This window comes from Mastomys coucha, unplaced genomic scaffold (genome assembly GCF_008632895.1).
Source record: "Mastomys coucha isolate ucsf_1 unplaced genomic scaffold, UCSF_Mcou_1 pScaffold7, whole genome shotgun sequence".
NCBI lineage: Eukaryota > Metazoa > Chordata > Mammalia > Rodentia > Muridae > Mastomys > Mastomys coucha.
Genome location: NW_022196913.1, coordinates 3,583,941 through 3,600,911, shown reverse-complemented (window position 1 = coordinate 3,600,911; position 16,971 = coordinate 3,583,941). Strand labels below are relative to the sequence as shown.

At 41.5% G+C, this 16,971-nt stretch overlaps 1 protein-coding gene across 4 annotated transcripts in view; it reads right to left on the bottom strand.

Moving 5' to 3' along the window:
• Positions 1–258: 258 nt before the first annotated feature.
• Positions 259–16,971, bottom strand: part of Usp6nl (USP6 N-terminal like) — a 125,089-nt gene continuing 108,376 nt past the window's right edge. For all 4 annotated transcript variants that reach the window (XM_031359350.1, XM_031359351.1, XM_031359349.1 and 1 more), the window contains 2 exons: positions 14,262–14,414; positions 259–3,752 (listed from right to left, as the gene is read on the bottom strand). In XM_031359350.1, the coding sequence (XP_031215210.1) occupies positions 2,374–3,752; positions 14,262–14,414 (1,532 nt within the window). In that variant the 3' untranslated portion in view covers positions 259–2,373. The remainder of the gene's footprint in view (positions 3,753–14,261; positions 14,415–16,971) is intronic.

Sequence of the window (16,971 nt, the reverse complement as noted above, 5' to 3'; positions counted from 1 at the left end):
AACAAATGAACAAACAAACAAAAGAAAAAAAACCAAACCCTTACATTCACTAGTTAGGTAAAGATCGGCGGGACTCTCCTTAAGAAGCTTACAATACCACACCCAAATGTTTCCTTTTGACGTAGTGGCAAAGCTACCACGAGAAAAGACTTAGCCATGGCAAGTCCACCGTGGGCTTGCAGTTATGGAGCATGACTGCTGCTCATCCTGGAATGTCTTCAGCAAACATTTTCTATATTTTGAATCACTTTGTCAATATTACTTCTCTTATCATTTCTTTTATTTAAAAATAAATTTAAAATAAAATTGTATAGTGGCAAAATAATGTTAAATGAAAATTTCCTACTTGAAGCTTACAGAGATACATCTTATTGACAGGAAGACTTTACTGCCATTAGTAAAGCTTAGGCCAAGGAAAGGTGACGAGGCTCTAAACACAGTCTCACTGGAAACGCAAGCAGAGAACTGCAGCGTTGTGTAAGTGCTGCTAGTGACCTGCCGGGCCCTGCAAGCCACAGGATGCAGCACTTGCCACGGGGAAGCTGCACACAGAAGACACAGAACAAAATATATGGAGTACTTTTAGCATGTTAAAAGCAATCACATCAAAAAGTATACAGATAAAAAAATGCCATAGATGACATAAGAAAATAGTGTGTGTCCATATATATTGCATATATATATATATATAATCTACATTATTTACCACTATGGTATATGCCTTCTGAAGAGGCATAGAGGCTGCCGTCATGAACTAAACTGTACAGCTTGGTTCCTTACAAGTCACACAGTCATACTTTAAGAACTGAAATTAATATCCTCAGCTACATGTCTATATACATTTATCCACACCTTCCACATGATCTAAATCAAGAGCCTGGTTACTTTGTCAGGAGTAGGGAGTTTTTCAGTGTGGTGTTCACCTTTAATATACTGCATTTGCTTCCACACTTAATAACATCATTAGCACTTAATTAACTTACATTAGAATCATCATATACATAAAAATATTGTCACGTTTGCTAGATAAACAATGTTACTTTCATGAAGACATTTTCTTGTACCTCACAAGCTTAAGTCCCCACTGTGGCGGGGGAGCATCACCTTGGACTTTCTAGTTTCTGATATTCAGATACAAGAGGGTATCGTATCGGTGGACAAGTATCTATGTAGATACAGCCATCGCTCTTGGAGAACCCAGCCCTTTGTCTTGGTAACAGTAGTGTGTGATAGCATAAAAGGAATAATCACCTTCTTTAAAAAACCATGAACTTCACTTATTTTTCACTGAAAAAAAATTCCAAAACTATGAAACAAACTACCTCCCCCTCCCTTTTTTTTTTTTACAAAGATCAAAATTCTAGATACTTATTAATCATTAGGGTATTTCTGATAGTTTTGGCCGGGATAAAGTAATGGCCCAGTAAGTGTAGCAGTATCTATCCACTGTACTCGGTGAAGACTGAGTGCCAGAAAAAGCCTGTGTGAATGGTCCCCCCGCCCGCACGTGTCCCTCTCCCCCCACCCCCGGGGCCTGTGAGAATGGGAAGCAGAGTGAGAAGCAGCCTCACTTATGGTTAAAGCTGCCTTTCAATATCTGCGAAAAGCAACCTTCTGCTGCCTAGGGCCCTCGCACCTGGCCAGACCAGAGCCCAGGGCACAGCAGCACCGAGTCAGCTGGAGATGAGGGGACTCAGTGAACGCTGTGCAGCCGCTCACTCTGGGTAACTGACCCGCATTCAGGCACCATTGAGTGGTGAGCCTTTCTCTGAAGCCTTTAACTTTCAGGAGGAGATAAAATGGCAGCAACGGAAGGAGAATGACATTGTGTGAAGTGCTGGATTCATCTTTAGTCAATTTCAGTTTAGAACCCAGGTTAAAATATGTCTGGGCAGGGTGGGCAGAAAGATAAGGGGTAAAAAACCACTGTTAGTCCATGTATCTAGATTAAAGGTAGTTATAAAAACCAAAATCTATACGCACAGGTGCTTGCCTCATCTATTAAAAGGCAAAGGATGGCCCTCAGAGTATCTGCTCTATAGTAGTCAGTAGTCTACTGTTTTAACAGCAGTCGGAACAGAACGGAGCTGGGGGAGATACAAAGGGAACAGCGTGGAGAGCCCCACTGTGTGTGCACCCTAATCTATTGCTGTGTTTCCAGGTTCCTCTCCTGAGGCCCAGGCAGGATGCAGCTGACTCACTCTTCTTCAGCAGCCTCTGCACAGGGTGAAGCATTCCCACGCTCTCTTACTGACACACACTGAGCTGCGCACGCTGTTTACAATATAAAAAATACTGCTCTGGCAATTATAAACATAGCAATGTGGGCATCATATGGTTTCTATTCTCTTGTCAGTGAATACAGCCACACTCTCACAGCAATACTGATTCTTGAACAGAAAGCCCCTCTCGATTTCTGTAGTGATGTGCCGAAGGTGAGGGCCCTGCATAAGGATACCCAGAGAGACTGGCATGTTCCACAGCTGGTGAAGTCTTAGACCTCACTGGACTGTCTACAGACACTTCTGGAAGGCCATGGTCCTGAAACGGTATGTGCTGAAAGGCTGCATATTTTGGTAAATTGCTTAAGTGGCTACGATTAGCATCCTGAGTCCATGATTGACCATGCATCTCCGGTCTGTATGTGTAACTAACTTCTGACCATTTTCTGTTCTCTGGCAAATAGTCCACTGGAGGAAGGATGAACTTTCCATTCTTTGGTGACCCCGAATTGTGGTAACCCCTGGCACCGATGTCAATGGGAAGGACTTCAATTCGACTAGAGGGCAGAACAACAGGAGTTGGGCGGCTGTAAGCTTTCTCTGGCGAAGTGTCAACTGAATGAGAGGAACCATAAGGTCTCCTGGAAGGGTTAATTTGAGGCCTAGGGCTGATTTGTGTGGACACAAAGCCACTGTGGACAGTAGGGATGTGTTTTGGAGAACTTCCGTGGTAGACAGGGGGGTTGCTGTAGGAAGGTGGGGAAGCAGCTCTGTGGTCCTCCTCTTCTAGCTGGGATGGGTATCGTACATGGCTGGGTGGCTGCACTTTAAACGTAAACCTGTTGGGTACTTTTGGCGGACTGGGACTTGGCTCAGGGTGCTTCCTTGGACTGTGAGGGTGAGTCCCCTCCAGGCCCTCTTCTGCAGATGCACCATGCTCATTCTCACCCCCAGGCACATTGTCATACTGGGAAGCGTTAGAACCCCGCTTCCCGTCACCCCCATCTAAAGCCTTCATCTTCTGCCTTGAGTTTGACAATCTGGTCTCAGCAGAACCTGGGATGGAGACGGGAAGAGCTGAATGACTTTTGCCTTCGATGGCATATTTAGCAGTTCTTTCAATAGCAGAGGCATCTGATGGTTTTCTCCATTTGGGCACAAATTCCTTCCTGATGTTTGAAATTGCATTGCTATTTTGGTTAGCAGCTGCGTGGTTATAGTGCCTGGAACTGTCCTGTGCACCCGATGAAGGTTTTCTCTGAAAATCTGCCTCATGCTTCAGATTTTTACTACCCTCATCCACAGACTTCCGTGGTGACTGCCTGGCTCTTTCTGGTGTGCCATTTCTGCTCTGATGGACAGGAGAGTGCTCATGCTTCTTGTGAGGCGATCCGCCTTCTCTCCTGTTGCTTGTTTTGGGGCTGGGCCTGCCAACACTTCTCTGTCCATTGCTCAGGTGATTAACACAAGCAGAGTTAGCCTCAGGCGGAAGCTGCCCCAAGGGTTTCTTTGGGTATTCATCCTCCTTCCCTAAAATGAACGACAACAAACATATGAACAACTATAGGTTATCTTCTGTGTGTGGAAATACACACTTTCATACTGCCAAATGTTAGTGCTAACAGGAAGCGAGTTGTACAGAAAGAACACTTAGGCAGAGCTAACCTCAGGCCTAGCAGGCACTGTGCAGGTGGGGACAGCTCACAGGCCAGGGCCACCAACTGCCTAACACCCAATTCTTGTATTTTCTTACACATTGTGACATACTTTCTAAGCAAAGGTGATGCTCTCAGTAAACAGAGTTGGTCAGTGGCTGAGACTTAACATTACATTGCTTTCATTTTGAACATCTCAACTAAAACAGTTTTGAAATCAGTAAGGTCTTTGCTTTTAGCTTCAAGCAGATCTGTCAAAGTTGAAGGTCACTTGATTCCTAATTCTGGTCCACAAGTCCTCCCCAGACTGTTATTATCTTGGGTATTTCCATGGTATAACTTATTGTTTAAGATAAAAACACTCTCCTACTGAAAACAGACATCCTAACAACACCCTACTTAAAAATGTAAAGACAGAAAAAGAAATTTAAAAATGATGAAAACCACATTAGGTAATTTATTTACTTAAAAAAAAAAGAGTTGTGAATGTGTCTGGCTGGTGTGTATGTGTCGTGTGCATACCTGGGACTCTGGACACAACACCAGATGCCCTAGATGTGTGTGTGTGTGTGTGTGTGTGTGTGTACCATGTGCATACCTGGGACTCTGGACACAACACCAGATGCCCTAGAGCAGGCTTCAGATGGCTGTCGCTGGGAGGCGAGCACTGGGGTGGAGGCAGGCCGTCCGAAGCAGTGGACAACTGTCCACTAAGCAGCCATCTCTCCAGCCCACTTACTTTTATATTCTAAATAACTAACAGAATTGTGAGCAGTTGGAGGGAGGTGTAATAAAATGGCCAGTTAGCAGAACTATTTTAAATGCTCCATCATAACATGACCAGATTACCAAGAAAACTTTAAACATTTCATTTGCAAAAACTGAAAAATATTTAAACTGTTATTATAAAACAACATTTTGACCCTTGAATATAAGGTTAACACTATATCTAACTGATGGTCACTGACTGTAACCTGCAGGAGGCGCTGTGAGCAGGAGATGGGATTTGCTCATGGCCCCAGTTACCAAGGTCTTGCTATTTCCTTTCCTTTCCTTTTCTTTTCTAGGAATGGAGGCACTGTGTTTACTACTCTTGGGATCCTCACACTGCTTGTTTCTCTATAGGAAGTTTTAGTTGGTATAGAACAGTTACAGATCCATTTCTTCAGGATTTTAAAATAATGATTCAATGTTTTGTTGTGCTGGGCCCAGAATGCTGCCAAGGACCCAAGTTTGATCTTTGAACCTACGTGACACAGACAATAAACAGATGTTGCAGAGCACTTGTTTAGCATGTGGAAGAAAGGCCCTGGTTCCCATCACCAGCATTCCAACCCAATCCACTCCCATCCAATCCAAACAAAACAAAACAAAACAAACAGGAAAATTAAAGTAGTAAAAATAATTTAAAGATCAGGAGTGGGATGGCGCAGAGCAGGAAGGAAAGCCGTTAAGAGCAAGACCCTTTCTCTAACAAGGCAGACAGGCCCCAGGAGGAGGCTGGAAAACTGACCCAGTCACAACACAGAGGGCTGGGTAGTTTGTACTGAGTTAACTGGAAAACTCTAGAAACTTTTCAACAGATGAATTATAATCTGAGGTATAACACAGCGGTTACTTTAAATCGTGGTGTAGATTTAAATTGTGATAACAATTAGCAACAATGACAACAGTCACAATTGCTGTCATTCATTAAGTAATCCCTATGTGTCAGTCAACAATGTAACACAACACTGACAACAGGCACATGACTTCATGATTGCCTAAGGGAGGAAACTGAGGCAGAGATGAAGTTGCTCAAGGGTTCCCAGCTAGCATGGAGCAGACGCAGAGCTCAACCCAAAGCGGAGGCCAGCACCTGTGCTTTCCCTGCACTCTACTGAGGGGAGGCAGTGAGACACTTGCTTTGGACACACGTTGACATGAAGTCCATCTGCAAGCAAGAGAAAGATTCAGGCTGAAACTCTAGCCAGGTGCAAAAAAGTTTATTTTCAGTTTAAAGAACAAGAAAAGTTTTTGCCTCACATTTTATCTTTAAGTAAGTAAAGAAGTATGTCTAAGGAAAACCAACTGATTCATCTGACATTTGGTATGAGTCTAGTCTTTTAACAGCTTAGCCATCTTTCCAGCTCGGTAGATACACCTGTGCATTGTGTAAGGTTGAAGGAGATGAGTCTGGAGTTAACTCTTAACTCAGCAGTTAAGAGCACTGGCTGTTCTTCCAGAGGACCGCATTTGACTCCCAGCACCCATATGACAGTTTACAACCTCTGCAACTGCAATTTCAGGCAATCCAATGCCTCCTCTGGTCACTGTGGGCATTGCATGAATGTGATGCACAGACATACATGCAAATAAAACAACCATACACATAAAATTAAATATTAATAAAAGTTACATATTTTTAAGAATTAAAGGAAAAATTCAGCAGATTTCATTTATTGGATTAATAAGAGACCAGCATGTACAGTGGGCACAATGTCTGTACCTGATCTAAAATATCCCAGAACAGTTCTTCCCACTAACCCAGGTGCATTTCCACACCGTGGCTTCTCCTTTCGTATTCCTTCAGAGCAACGGCACATGCCCAAACTGACAGTAGGGGACACTGAGTAAAAATACCCACAGTTCACAGTTAAGAAAGTAGAGTCTGGAGAGGAGAGCCACCACAAAATTATATAATATCCAATTATCTTCTAAATGGCAAGCCCTCATTAGGTACTGTGTGCAAAAGGCACATGGCCAATATATTAAATGCACAAAAACCTTTAGAGGACATGGCCTTTTTGCTCCAGTAAAACTTTTCAATAAGGAGGCAGCAGACAGGAATATAAGAAAAGTACCTCCTAAGATTATAAGTGCTTAAAAATCAATTTCTCTAAATGTTAAAAGCAGTGAAGCAAGCTAGCCCAGAGTGCTTCGCAACAAGGGAGGGGCCTTTGGGTGTCTGAGCCAGAAAGCTGTGCTTCTGCATCCCTAGTTCCAAATAGTATCCACTCACTTCCTCTTCCTGCTGTGCATGGGGACAGGCTAAGGGATGCGCAGGGCACGGCTTGTGTCTTAATTACTCTCTATTACTGTCAAGAGACACCACCACCAAAGCTACTTTTACAAGAGAAAGCATTTAGTTGGGAATTTGCTTACAGTCTCAGAGTGTCGGTTTATTATCATCGTGGTAGAAACCAGATAAGCATGGTGCAAAGAGCAGGCAGAGAGACAGTGACTGGGTCTGACATGAACTTTTGAAACCTCAAAGCCTACTCTAAGTGACAGACTTCTTCCACCAAGGCCACAGCTCTTAATCCTTCTCAAACAGTTCCATTGACTGGGAACCAAGCATCCAAACATATGCACCTATAGGGGTCAGTCTCATCCAAACATAGTGTGTGACAGTGACATCAGCAGAAATCTTCCAGAAATACTCGCTGACTGACTGTTGGGTTACACTACAATTGTATTGCTCTCATGAATCTCAGCAGGGCCACCACAAAGTGCATGTGTTAATTATATTTAGTAATGGTCTCAGCAAAAGTGCCCATGGAAGAAGAGGACTAAAGTGTGGTAGGTAGCATAGAGAGGACCAGAAAGGAAGGAAACCAGAGCTACATGAAGGCAAGAGACGGAGGAGGCCCCAGGAAGCCTATGAGACAAGCTCCCTTCACAGAAGCAGGTTCCAAATGATGTCTCAAAGGTCTCTCAATTCCAGTGGCCAGACCAAACCCACAGTTTCTTTGTCAAGCAATCTGACCTCTCTTATAATAAAATTAAGAGGAAAAACCTACATGGTGGCTCATGTTCATTCTCTCTGTCTCTGTCTCTCTCACTGTCTTTCCCCCTCTCTCTCAGTGAAGATTAAGTATGCAACTTTTACTGGGCCAAGGAAATACTGTGTGTATCCCATAGGAGCAACAAATGTCACTACCAGTTATGTTCTTAAGTTCTAATAAGTATTTTCTATCACAAAAGTAGATTTAAGTAAATCTGTGAACAGACAGACAGACAGACAGACAGACAGACACACACACACACATATATACACACACACATGCGCGCGCGCGATCTTTGGGTTCACTGATGTCCTACATCTCATTCCTCCCAAGCAACCATGATCAGAAGACTCAAGCACAATTCACATAAAAACAGACGCATTCCGGCATTATGTGGGGCATTTCTACAGTCAGCATTTACTACGCATTCCGGCATTATGTGGGCATTTCTACAGTTAGCAGTTGCTGCCCCCTCCCCCACCGCTTCCAAATGGAGACTTTCTCAGTGAGCAGAGGAATGTGTTTTTGCACCGTCTGATGTTTCTGCTCAGCTTCACGTCAGAAATGTACTTTTTCCTTCTTCTTGCTGAAAGCCCAGGTGAGCTCTGGACATGCACTAGCAGAGCTCAGTGTGAGGACACTGTATTAGTGGCCCTTCACCCATCTCCAGGCATGGAGCCTAACAACCTTCTCTCCCCACACACGAGAAAGGTAACAATACAATTTAGGACAAACCAAAAATGGTTATTGCTTTTGTTTGTTTGTTTGTTTAGCATTTTTGTCTTTAAAAGCTCCCAAATGCCATCAGTTGTCTAACTTCCCAAGAAGGTAAAAGGCTCCCTTTTCCATCTCCTCAGGCCTGTCCATTTCTGTTCTTACTCAGGTCTCTGTCACCACCCAGTGGACACCACACTCTACTACAGGGTGGAGGTGAACTGCCTCAGAGGCATTAGCAATTCTTTGAACCCACTAAGAGATGTAGTTAGAAAGTGCTCCTGAGCTCTTCTGGTGAGCCTCCTCCTACTTCCAGACTGCAAGAACACAATTTCCAACATACAGTGAAACTGGCTGACATGCACAAACATGATAAAGAATGACTAGATACCCTCAAGTATGTTTTGTGCTAACCTTTTGTATATAGATTCTACTAGCTCAAAAAGAATGTCAAACGCCTGCCTGCTATGTGCCAGACACATCAGCACTGAAGATGCTGAGATGTGGTCTCTGCACCTGAAGGACACACACTAGTGAGTGCTCGAGCACCAACAGCGATTAGCCAGGTGCACACACAAGCATTTGGTTCAGGCACTAAACACAGGTGAGCAGTTCCAGGGCTTCGAGGCTCCTGTGGGCAGGCTGAGAAGGCTTTGTGTGAGTAGTAATGCCTAAGGCACAGTGTGTAAACTAACAGCTTACATCACATGTATTCAGAGACAACTAGTGGATGAAGCCCAAGAACTAAATGTTGAAGAAGTGTTTATACGAAGGCAATTAATGGCAAAGAGCGCTTCCCTTTCTGCTCAGGCAATCTCTGATCACAGCAACAAACGCTACTTCTGAATCCTAAACAGCTCTGCTCTGGAGTCACTCCTGGAGTCAGCCAAATTGCCTATCATTTACCAGCTGCATGATCTTGGACAAGTATTTAACTTTGAAGCCAAGGTCTCCCCGTCTATAATCTATGGATTAGTAATACTGACAGATAATGACAATGAAAATCATTCATGGTTCTATCAAATAATAAATAACACAAATTTCTATCAGGTTGCCTCAAAAAGAAAGGCCAGAAAGAAACAACAAAGAAGAGTGGGCTGGTGCCTGGGCTTTCTGTAAACCCTCAAAAGGCACCAGCCCAGAGCAAGTGAGCAAGCAAGCAAGCAAGCAAGCAAGCAACAGGCTCAGTGAGGGCCACTGCTAAGAACTCAAGAACCCCAGAATGCATGTCTACTACACCTCCAGCCCCACATTTATCAACACACTTCAACACCTAAAGATCCAGACTTAAACACAGAGAAGTTTAAAGGAAGCCAGCACCTGACTGATGCTGGATTTTTAATTAAAGAATCTATTTTTTCTATTATCTACATATTAAAAATATCTAAGAGGATCTGGCTAGAGTTGGCCTTTTTTGTACCAATCTAACATATATAAATGAGTTCTTGATTTGAACTTTTGATTTTTAAATGCACAGACAGATAGCATTGGTACATCAGGAAAATTAAGACCCAGCACAAGTTATCTTGGTTTGCTCTGTTTTTGCAGAGCTAGGGCTGGAGCAAGGAGCCCCAGGGGCTGGGCAGGCAGAGCTGCTGCCCAGGAGATGTCAGTTATTTTATAACCACACAAGATTTGTTCCCAATGTGAAGTATTCATATGCTGAAAGGAAATTGGATACAATAAATTTATAAACTCAATTTAAAATAAAATAGTTGTAGTTGTTTATAAATAGAACTAAACATTAACTAAATTCTTTAGAAAAATGTAAAAATTGCTAGATCTAAAAATGTTATGCTAACTTTTTAAAATGAAACAAAGACAAGAAAAAACTCCTAGGTATTATAATCTGGACTTTAACAAATGAAATACTAATTTTAAAAGTCTAAATAAAACATATGCAGAAAATTGTCCTTAAAGATCATAACAAAACACAAAAGCAAATGTTATATCAATAAATATATTCCAAAAGGATGTTAGGAAAAGCTGAGCTGATAATGCAAATGGACACAGGGTAAAACTGCTCACAGGAGACTCCAACCTTAGCATGACGTCACCCAGAGTGCTGGAGGGGGAGGAGGAAGTGGAAAATGAGAAGCTAGGGAACATTGTTCTACATCAGCTAAATAAAGCTTTGGGCTTTCTCTTGAAGACCTCGCCTCCCCTAGAAGCATCTGGCACTCCTCACCACCCGCCCACAAGAAAGCGCAGGAGTAGGTGGCCTGGCTTAATGGATGCTGCTGAGAGAAACGGTCACAAAGTCTCCAAAACACAGAACTTCACAAACTTTACTGTAGCTGATTTGGTTCCAGGAGTTGCACAGAATAGGAGATTTTAAATAACTAAGTATTAGTGAATGTTGACAATTTTACCATAGCCAGAAATACATAGAAATTGGAAGAACTTCAGAGGTTAACTGGAGATAGCTGGCCCAGTTACAGTATGCAGTGAGAACAGGTAGGTAAGACACCCAGTCACTGTGTAAGACTGATTATCAGACAAATCTACTAAAAACATTTAAGCTTTTTAAAAACCCCAGCAAAAATTATGGGAAATACTGCAAAGAGGGGAGACCTTTGTGTAGGTTAGGTTTGCATATAGTACAAATAGGCCACAAGGAAAAAAACCTGTGGAAAGAATTTAAAATATACAGTATGCTAGGGTCTAAACTGCTAGGAGACTATATACCCATAGACAATGCACAGAGGGCAAACAGACAAGCTCACAAATAATGAAATAAATACAGGAGGATACTAGATTTAAAACTCAAGGACTGTACACCTAAATGAGCTGAGCTGCTCTACCAAACGCCACAGATAAGGAAACCTTCACAGCGCCATGTACTTGTGAGAATTCTGCCATACACTTTTGGCAAACATACAGTTTAGTGTGGTATGTAGGGAGCCAATGGGAGTATCTTTATTATGATTTTTAAAGGATGGCTAGGAGGCTGAAAATATGGCTCAACAGGTAAACACTGGGTATTCTTGCAAGGGACCAATGTCTGATTTCCAGCACCCACATGGCAGCTCACAACTGTCTATAACTCAGGCCGTCTCTGGCCCCTCTAAGCACCAGGCACACAAGTGGTGCACAGATATACATGCAGCAAAGCACCCATACACATAAAAAGTTTAAAGGGTGGGCAGGACGCAGAAGTGTTTGGATGCAATGCTATTTCACACATTTATCCCACGTCATCATGACATCATGACAACTCAGAAAGGAAACAATGGGAGTCCATGGGGCAGGAACATTCTGTAAATAAATACTGCCACAGTAGAAATACTAAGGGAAAGAGACCAGTGTTCTACAGATGCAGGGTGATCTCACCATGCTTTACCATCCTGCCAATGTGACAGGAGCAGGGCTTCCATTCTAGTTACCCACCCTCTCCTTTTATCTTCCAGCCTCGTTCTCCTCACCTTCCTAGTGAAACTATATTACAAACTGTCACTGCTACTCCTATGAAGGCAGGAGCACAACTCTAGTTACTTTGATAGGATACTTTAATAGCATACTTTTATACTTTTATACTTATATAACATACTGTTAAATGGGAAAGTAGCACATATGTCACATACGTGACACATAGTGGCATTCTGAACAATATTAGTTGTTAATTAGGTGGTAAGTAAGCAGTTATCATGACCTATTACGGGTTTCAAACTTTACAGCACCATGTATTGGTGAGGTATGTGTTTTTTATTCTTTACATGTATCTTTTATTTGAAAGTGCCTTAAACTCTTCATCAATATAGGCGAGATATTTAAAAACAAATGCCACAATAGGGAAAGTATAGTAATTGCTGCTGTAAATACATTCCCTGCTCCAGGGGAGAATTAGTGGAAAATAGGCATCATTACCCTGAACAGGGAGACTGGCCTCACTTAGCAAAGGCCACACTTTCCCAAGGCCCTGCTCAACTCAATTACCACTGTGAGGAGGTGTGTTCCTGTCAAATGACCCCAGGACTCAAGCGCTGATTAAAGCCCTGGGTTAAGTCAAAGCATTGCAGCCTGGTCTTCCTGAGGGGGAACAACTCTTCATGAATGTAATTCTGTTTCCTTTCTTACAAGAACGTCAAATGAGGCACATGATCAGGAAATGCCAAACCCAGTTAGCATGAATTACTAATTCTGCTTTTCATCTATCATCCATATCTTCCCCTTTCCTGATCCCTTACCACACTATCTGGTAGAGCAACAATCAAAGAGAAAATGGCAAAAATTAATTAACTTCCAGAACATGATACTCTGGTCAAGTAGTATGTAGTCAGGACTTAAAATTTAAAAAGAGGTTGCTACTCCAACCTTTCTAGGTTTCCGTATTTTCCCTCTCACCTCTCAGTGGCCCTGTGATGTCCCCATTGATCCTATATTTACCTCTCTAAGTGTCCCTTTTATATTCACTAGAACTTATGTACATCCTGTCTCTTCTTATCTGTTCTCCCAAAGTAAGAAAAACACTTTTCTTTTCAGGTTTTAAGTCTATAGCAGTTCCCAGCAAGAAGCCTAATAGGTGGAGCTGCACACACATGCCTCATCCCATGAAGCGGCCTACACAGAGCTGGGGATGGCTGGACTTAGGTTTGGTGATGCCTCTGCTGGGCCTGGGCCTTTACGTGGAAGCCCCCTTCCTTCATTTACAGGAGGGCTTTACCTCTCCAGTCTCTACCTAGGTTCCCAAAACAAGATGAGCAGTGTAAAGTATTTGCTGTTTGTCTCTTCAAATTAGGTATTGTCAACCAAATTTCTAAATTTCAGTTTTAATAGAGCTACATTTAATCAACATGCTTACATGTGAAAGAAAAGAAGACATGGGCTATTAAATGAAAAATTCAGTCACAGGCCTGAAACATCTCCCCGTGAGTTAGTGGCCAGCACAGTCCTCAGTCCTGGAACCACCCACAGCAGCACAGGCTGTCAGCAATCCTCTTGGTTGACCACCGTAATTAGATGGTAAAACCCTGTTGTTGAAGATACTTCAGTACCAGGACACAAAGAATCAACCTTGACTAACTGGGAAAGTATCTCTTTCTTGTCCTTTAGATCGCTCATTCAGTGCCAGAGGCACTGTGCAGGCTCCTGGAGAGAGGAGGCAAGCATGGTCTCAGCCAGCACTGGACTCTGAGGCTAGAACACCTGGCAAAATGTCCTACTGTTACCACAGTGTCATGGCAGACCCAGGAGTAGCCATCAACTTTCTGATTAGGTATGATTCCTGCTGCACAGATGGATTTCACGCCTGGATCTATAAATCAGGTCAAAAGCCCATGACTACCAAGGTTATCAGCCCTAAGGGCAAACCTACTATTTTGTTTCCTTGTTTATTTGTGCTAAATGATCATGTCAATCACCTTTTAAATTTGATACCACAGATCTGTGTTGCCCTTAACTTTGGTCACAAAAGCCACACTTACAGCCTAAATCCCGATACAGATGCAGGAAGGGCCCCAGTCCCCACCCCTCTTGGCAGAGCAGGTGCTGGCAGCTGATGTTGGCTGAAGGAGACTCACCATCCTTTAGGATATATGGCTGCTGATAGGTTGCCCCCTCCTCCACACCCAAGGATGACTCTACACACCTGTAAATCTAAGTAACACTAACTGCACCAGGAGGTAATTAAGAACAACAACTTTTTAGAAAGACTCCAAGATGGGAGGAGGTGAGAGTGGGTTCTTGAGGGAAGAAGGGAGGGGATGACGATGGGTGGATGAGTGTGAATGGATGCGATCAAGTACATCATGCAAAGGCATGACATTTTCAATTGCTTTTAAAAAAAGAAAGCAAATCCTCTAGTAACTGGTTAGACACTAGTTGATAACAACAACAAAGTCAGTGTTAACTGAGTCATGGCCTCTGACCTAGAGTTTGATGAGTGGTACTAGGGCACTTCTTACCAGGTTCTGGGAGATCTAACTTTGCCCGCTTTAGTTCTGCCATAGAAACCTGAAGTTGCTCTATTACAAAATCATCCTCGAAGAAAAAATCCTTGGCGAGAGTCTCCTGAAGAAATTCTACAAGTTCTTCCATAGACAGCTTCATTAGATGTTCTAAGAAAGGGGGAGAGAAATACAGATGTCAGTCACCAGTTCTATTTAGGCTGAAAAAAGATAGACTTTATTTGTGTATAGGGTGTTTTAAAAGGGGGTACTAAAAAGGACAGACATACAGACACACACACACACACACACACACACACACACACACACCTTACATTTCACATTGTGAACATCATTAAAACTCAGTAGGACAAGCCGGGCGGTGGTAGCGCACCTTTAATCCCAGCACTTGAGAACCAGAGGCAGGCGGATCTCTGAGTTCAAGGCCAGCCTGGTCTACAGAGTGAGTTCCAGGACAGCCAGGGATACACAGAGAAACCCTGTCTTGAAAAAAATAAAAAAAAACAAAAAACAAAAAAAAAATCAAAAACAAAAACAAAACAAAACAAAAAATCAAAAACAAAAAAACAAAAAAAAAAACAAAACTCAGTAGTAGGATAATATTTTGACCTTAAAAAAACCAGGCTGATCTTATTAGAAGAAAGGTGTACATGACCAAATATGTTTTCATTGGTTTAAGAGTAACCATGTCTTCACATTAATAATAATCTATAGCAAGAGCTCCTAGGAGTCAATAAACATTTATTTATCTCATTTACTGTCTGGAACACTAACTCAGACTGACAAGTCTCCTTTAACTCCACACTTAGTGTTAGACATTTTCCCTCAAAACCAGATTATTAACCTTATCTGTATTATTACTCCTGAGGAAATTAGTTTTATTAGGAAAAAAAATCAAACTACAGACAGAAAGGAGAAAGTAGACCCCACTAAGATCGCACTCCCCATACCTTACAAGGAGAAGTGTTATGTGCATGGCTGTCCATGGGCATCAACTCAATACAAGTTTCACTGTCTGTGCTCACCTTCCCTCCTCTATTGAAAAGCAAGCACACGCTCTTTTTCAGCTATTAATAACAGTGATGTAACTGAGCGGCATTAGTGTTTGTTTACTCCAATCATGTGCATTTACATTTGTTTCTGATTTTTCCACTTAGAACCATTGTGTGATGAATCTTCAGTAATATTAGTTTTAAAGCAATCAGGAAGAAATAAAGAGAGAGAAAGTCTTTGTCTAGGTTCAGCTCTTAAGCACCCAGAGAACGGTTTTTTCTTTTTCTTTTTCTGTTTTATTATCTATTTTTTTTTATTTTTAAATTTTGTCATATTCTTTAAAATGTATAAAATATTGTAACAATAAAAATGAGTATTAGAAAAGTTGTTAGATATAAATCAGCAATCAATTGAACAGTCTTATGTAAATGCTTGTCCACAGCAATACTGAAAATACATACATTTCTCTCAATATAAATATGAGAGATTAAATAACTCCAAACATATTAACTGTATATTTTAAAATAATGTATCACTACTAGTTTTTAAAAAATGAACATAAATAAAGTCTTTTTGTTTGTTTGTTTGTTTTGTTTTGGTTTTGGTAGAGCTTAAAAATCTTGGCTCTTATGGTAGTACAACTCCAAAATAAGAACAATTTTTAGACACTGGAGTTGATTCTAATAAGGCTGTACCTTCAATGACCCTCCCATCACCAAAGGATTTTACCTCCATTGTAGCTAAGCTGAGAGTTGACAGTTCTGCTGTGCCAAGGAATGAACTGTAGGCCCAATTTTTGGATACATATTTCCTGCTATTGTCAAAGCTATTTGACTTGAGTGATTGTCTTCATTCTTACCCCACAGGGAAAAGGTTACATTCATTTAAGAAATGGTGTGTGTATTAAGATGGTCTATCCATGAAGTCATTCATCAACTGTTTCAATGAACAATGGTTCTGCTTGGAGGGTGGCACAGACATTAGGTGAGGGTAAGAATCTGGTTCATTGGCTGTGATAATTTGGAAAAGCATTCATCTCAGAGAAAGAGTAACTTATAAAGTCCTCTTTTTTTAAAACTGATACAATAGTTACAAACATCAAGCAAAGCATTCAGTCTCACTCTTTGTTGTGCTCTTACAAGCCACCTCCCAAGTTAATTGTCTAGGTTTCTGTATAAATAATTTTGAAATAGGTAAGCTGTTCTGAAAACCATAGTATAGTGTAAAAACATCAAACAAACAGCCCTACTAATAGAGAGGCTGAGATAGGAGAAGCAAGATTTCAAGACCATTATGTGGTACACAGCAAGACACTGTCAGGTACAAACAAGCAGAAAGTGTATATGGATTGTACAATATTGGACCTATTTCTCCAATTATCAAATTAGAGAGACCACCAGATGATAGCCAACAAATTTTGAATTCCTCATACTTTTGAATTTCAATTGATTAGGATATGTTGGTAATATTAATTTTCATATTGAGAGATATTAAGAAAAAGTAATTGTTACTTCCTGTTATTTTTGTTGTTAGAGGTGGAATTATGTTTGTGTGGGTTTGTTGAAAGATTACTTTCTTGCTTCTTCTAGGGTGTAGTTTTGCTCCTACACCCTAGTTGTTGGTGTTTTCAAACTATTATCCTTTGTAGGGTTGGATTTGTGGAAAGATATTGTGTAAGATATTGTATAAACTTTGTTTTGTCATGGAATATCTT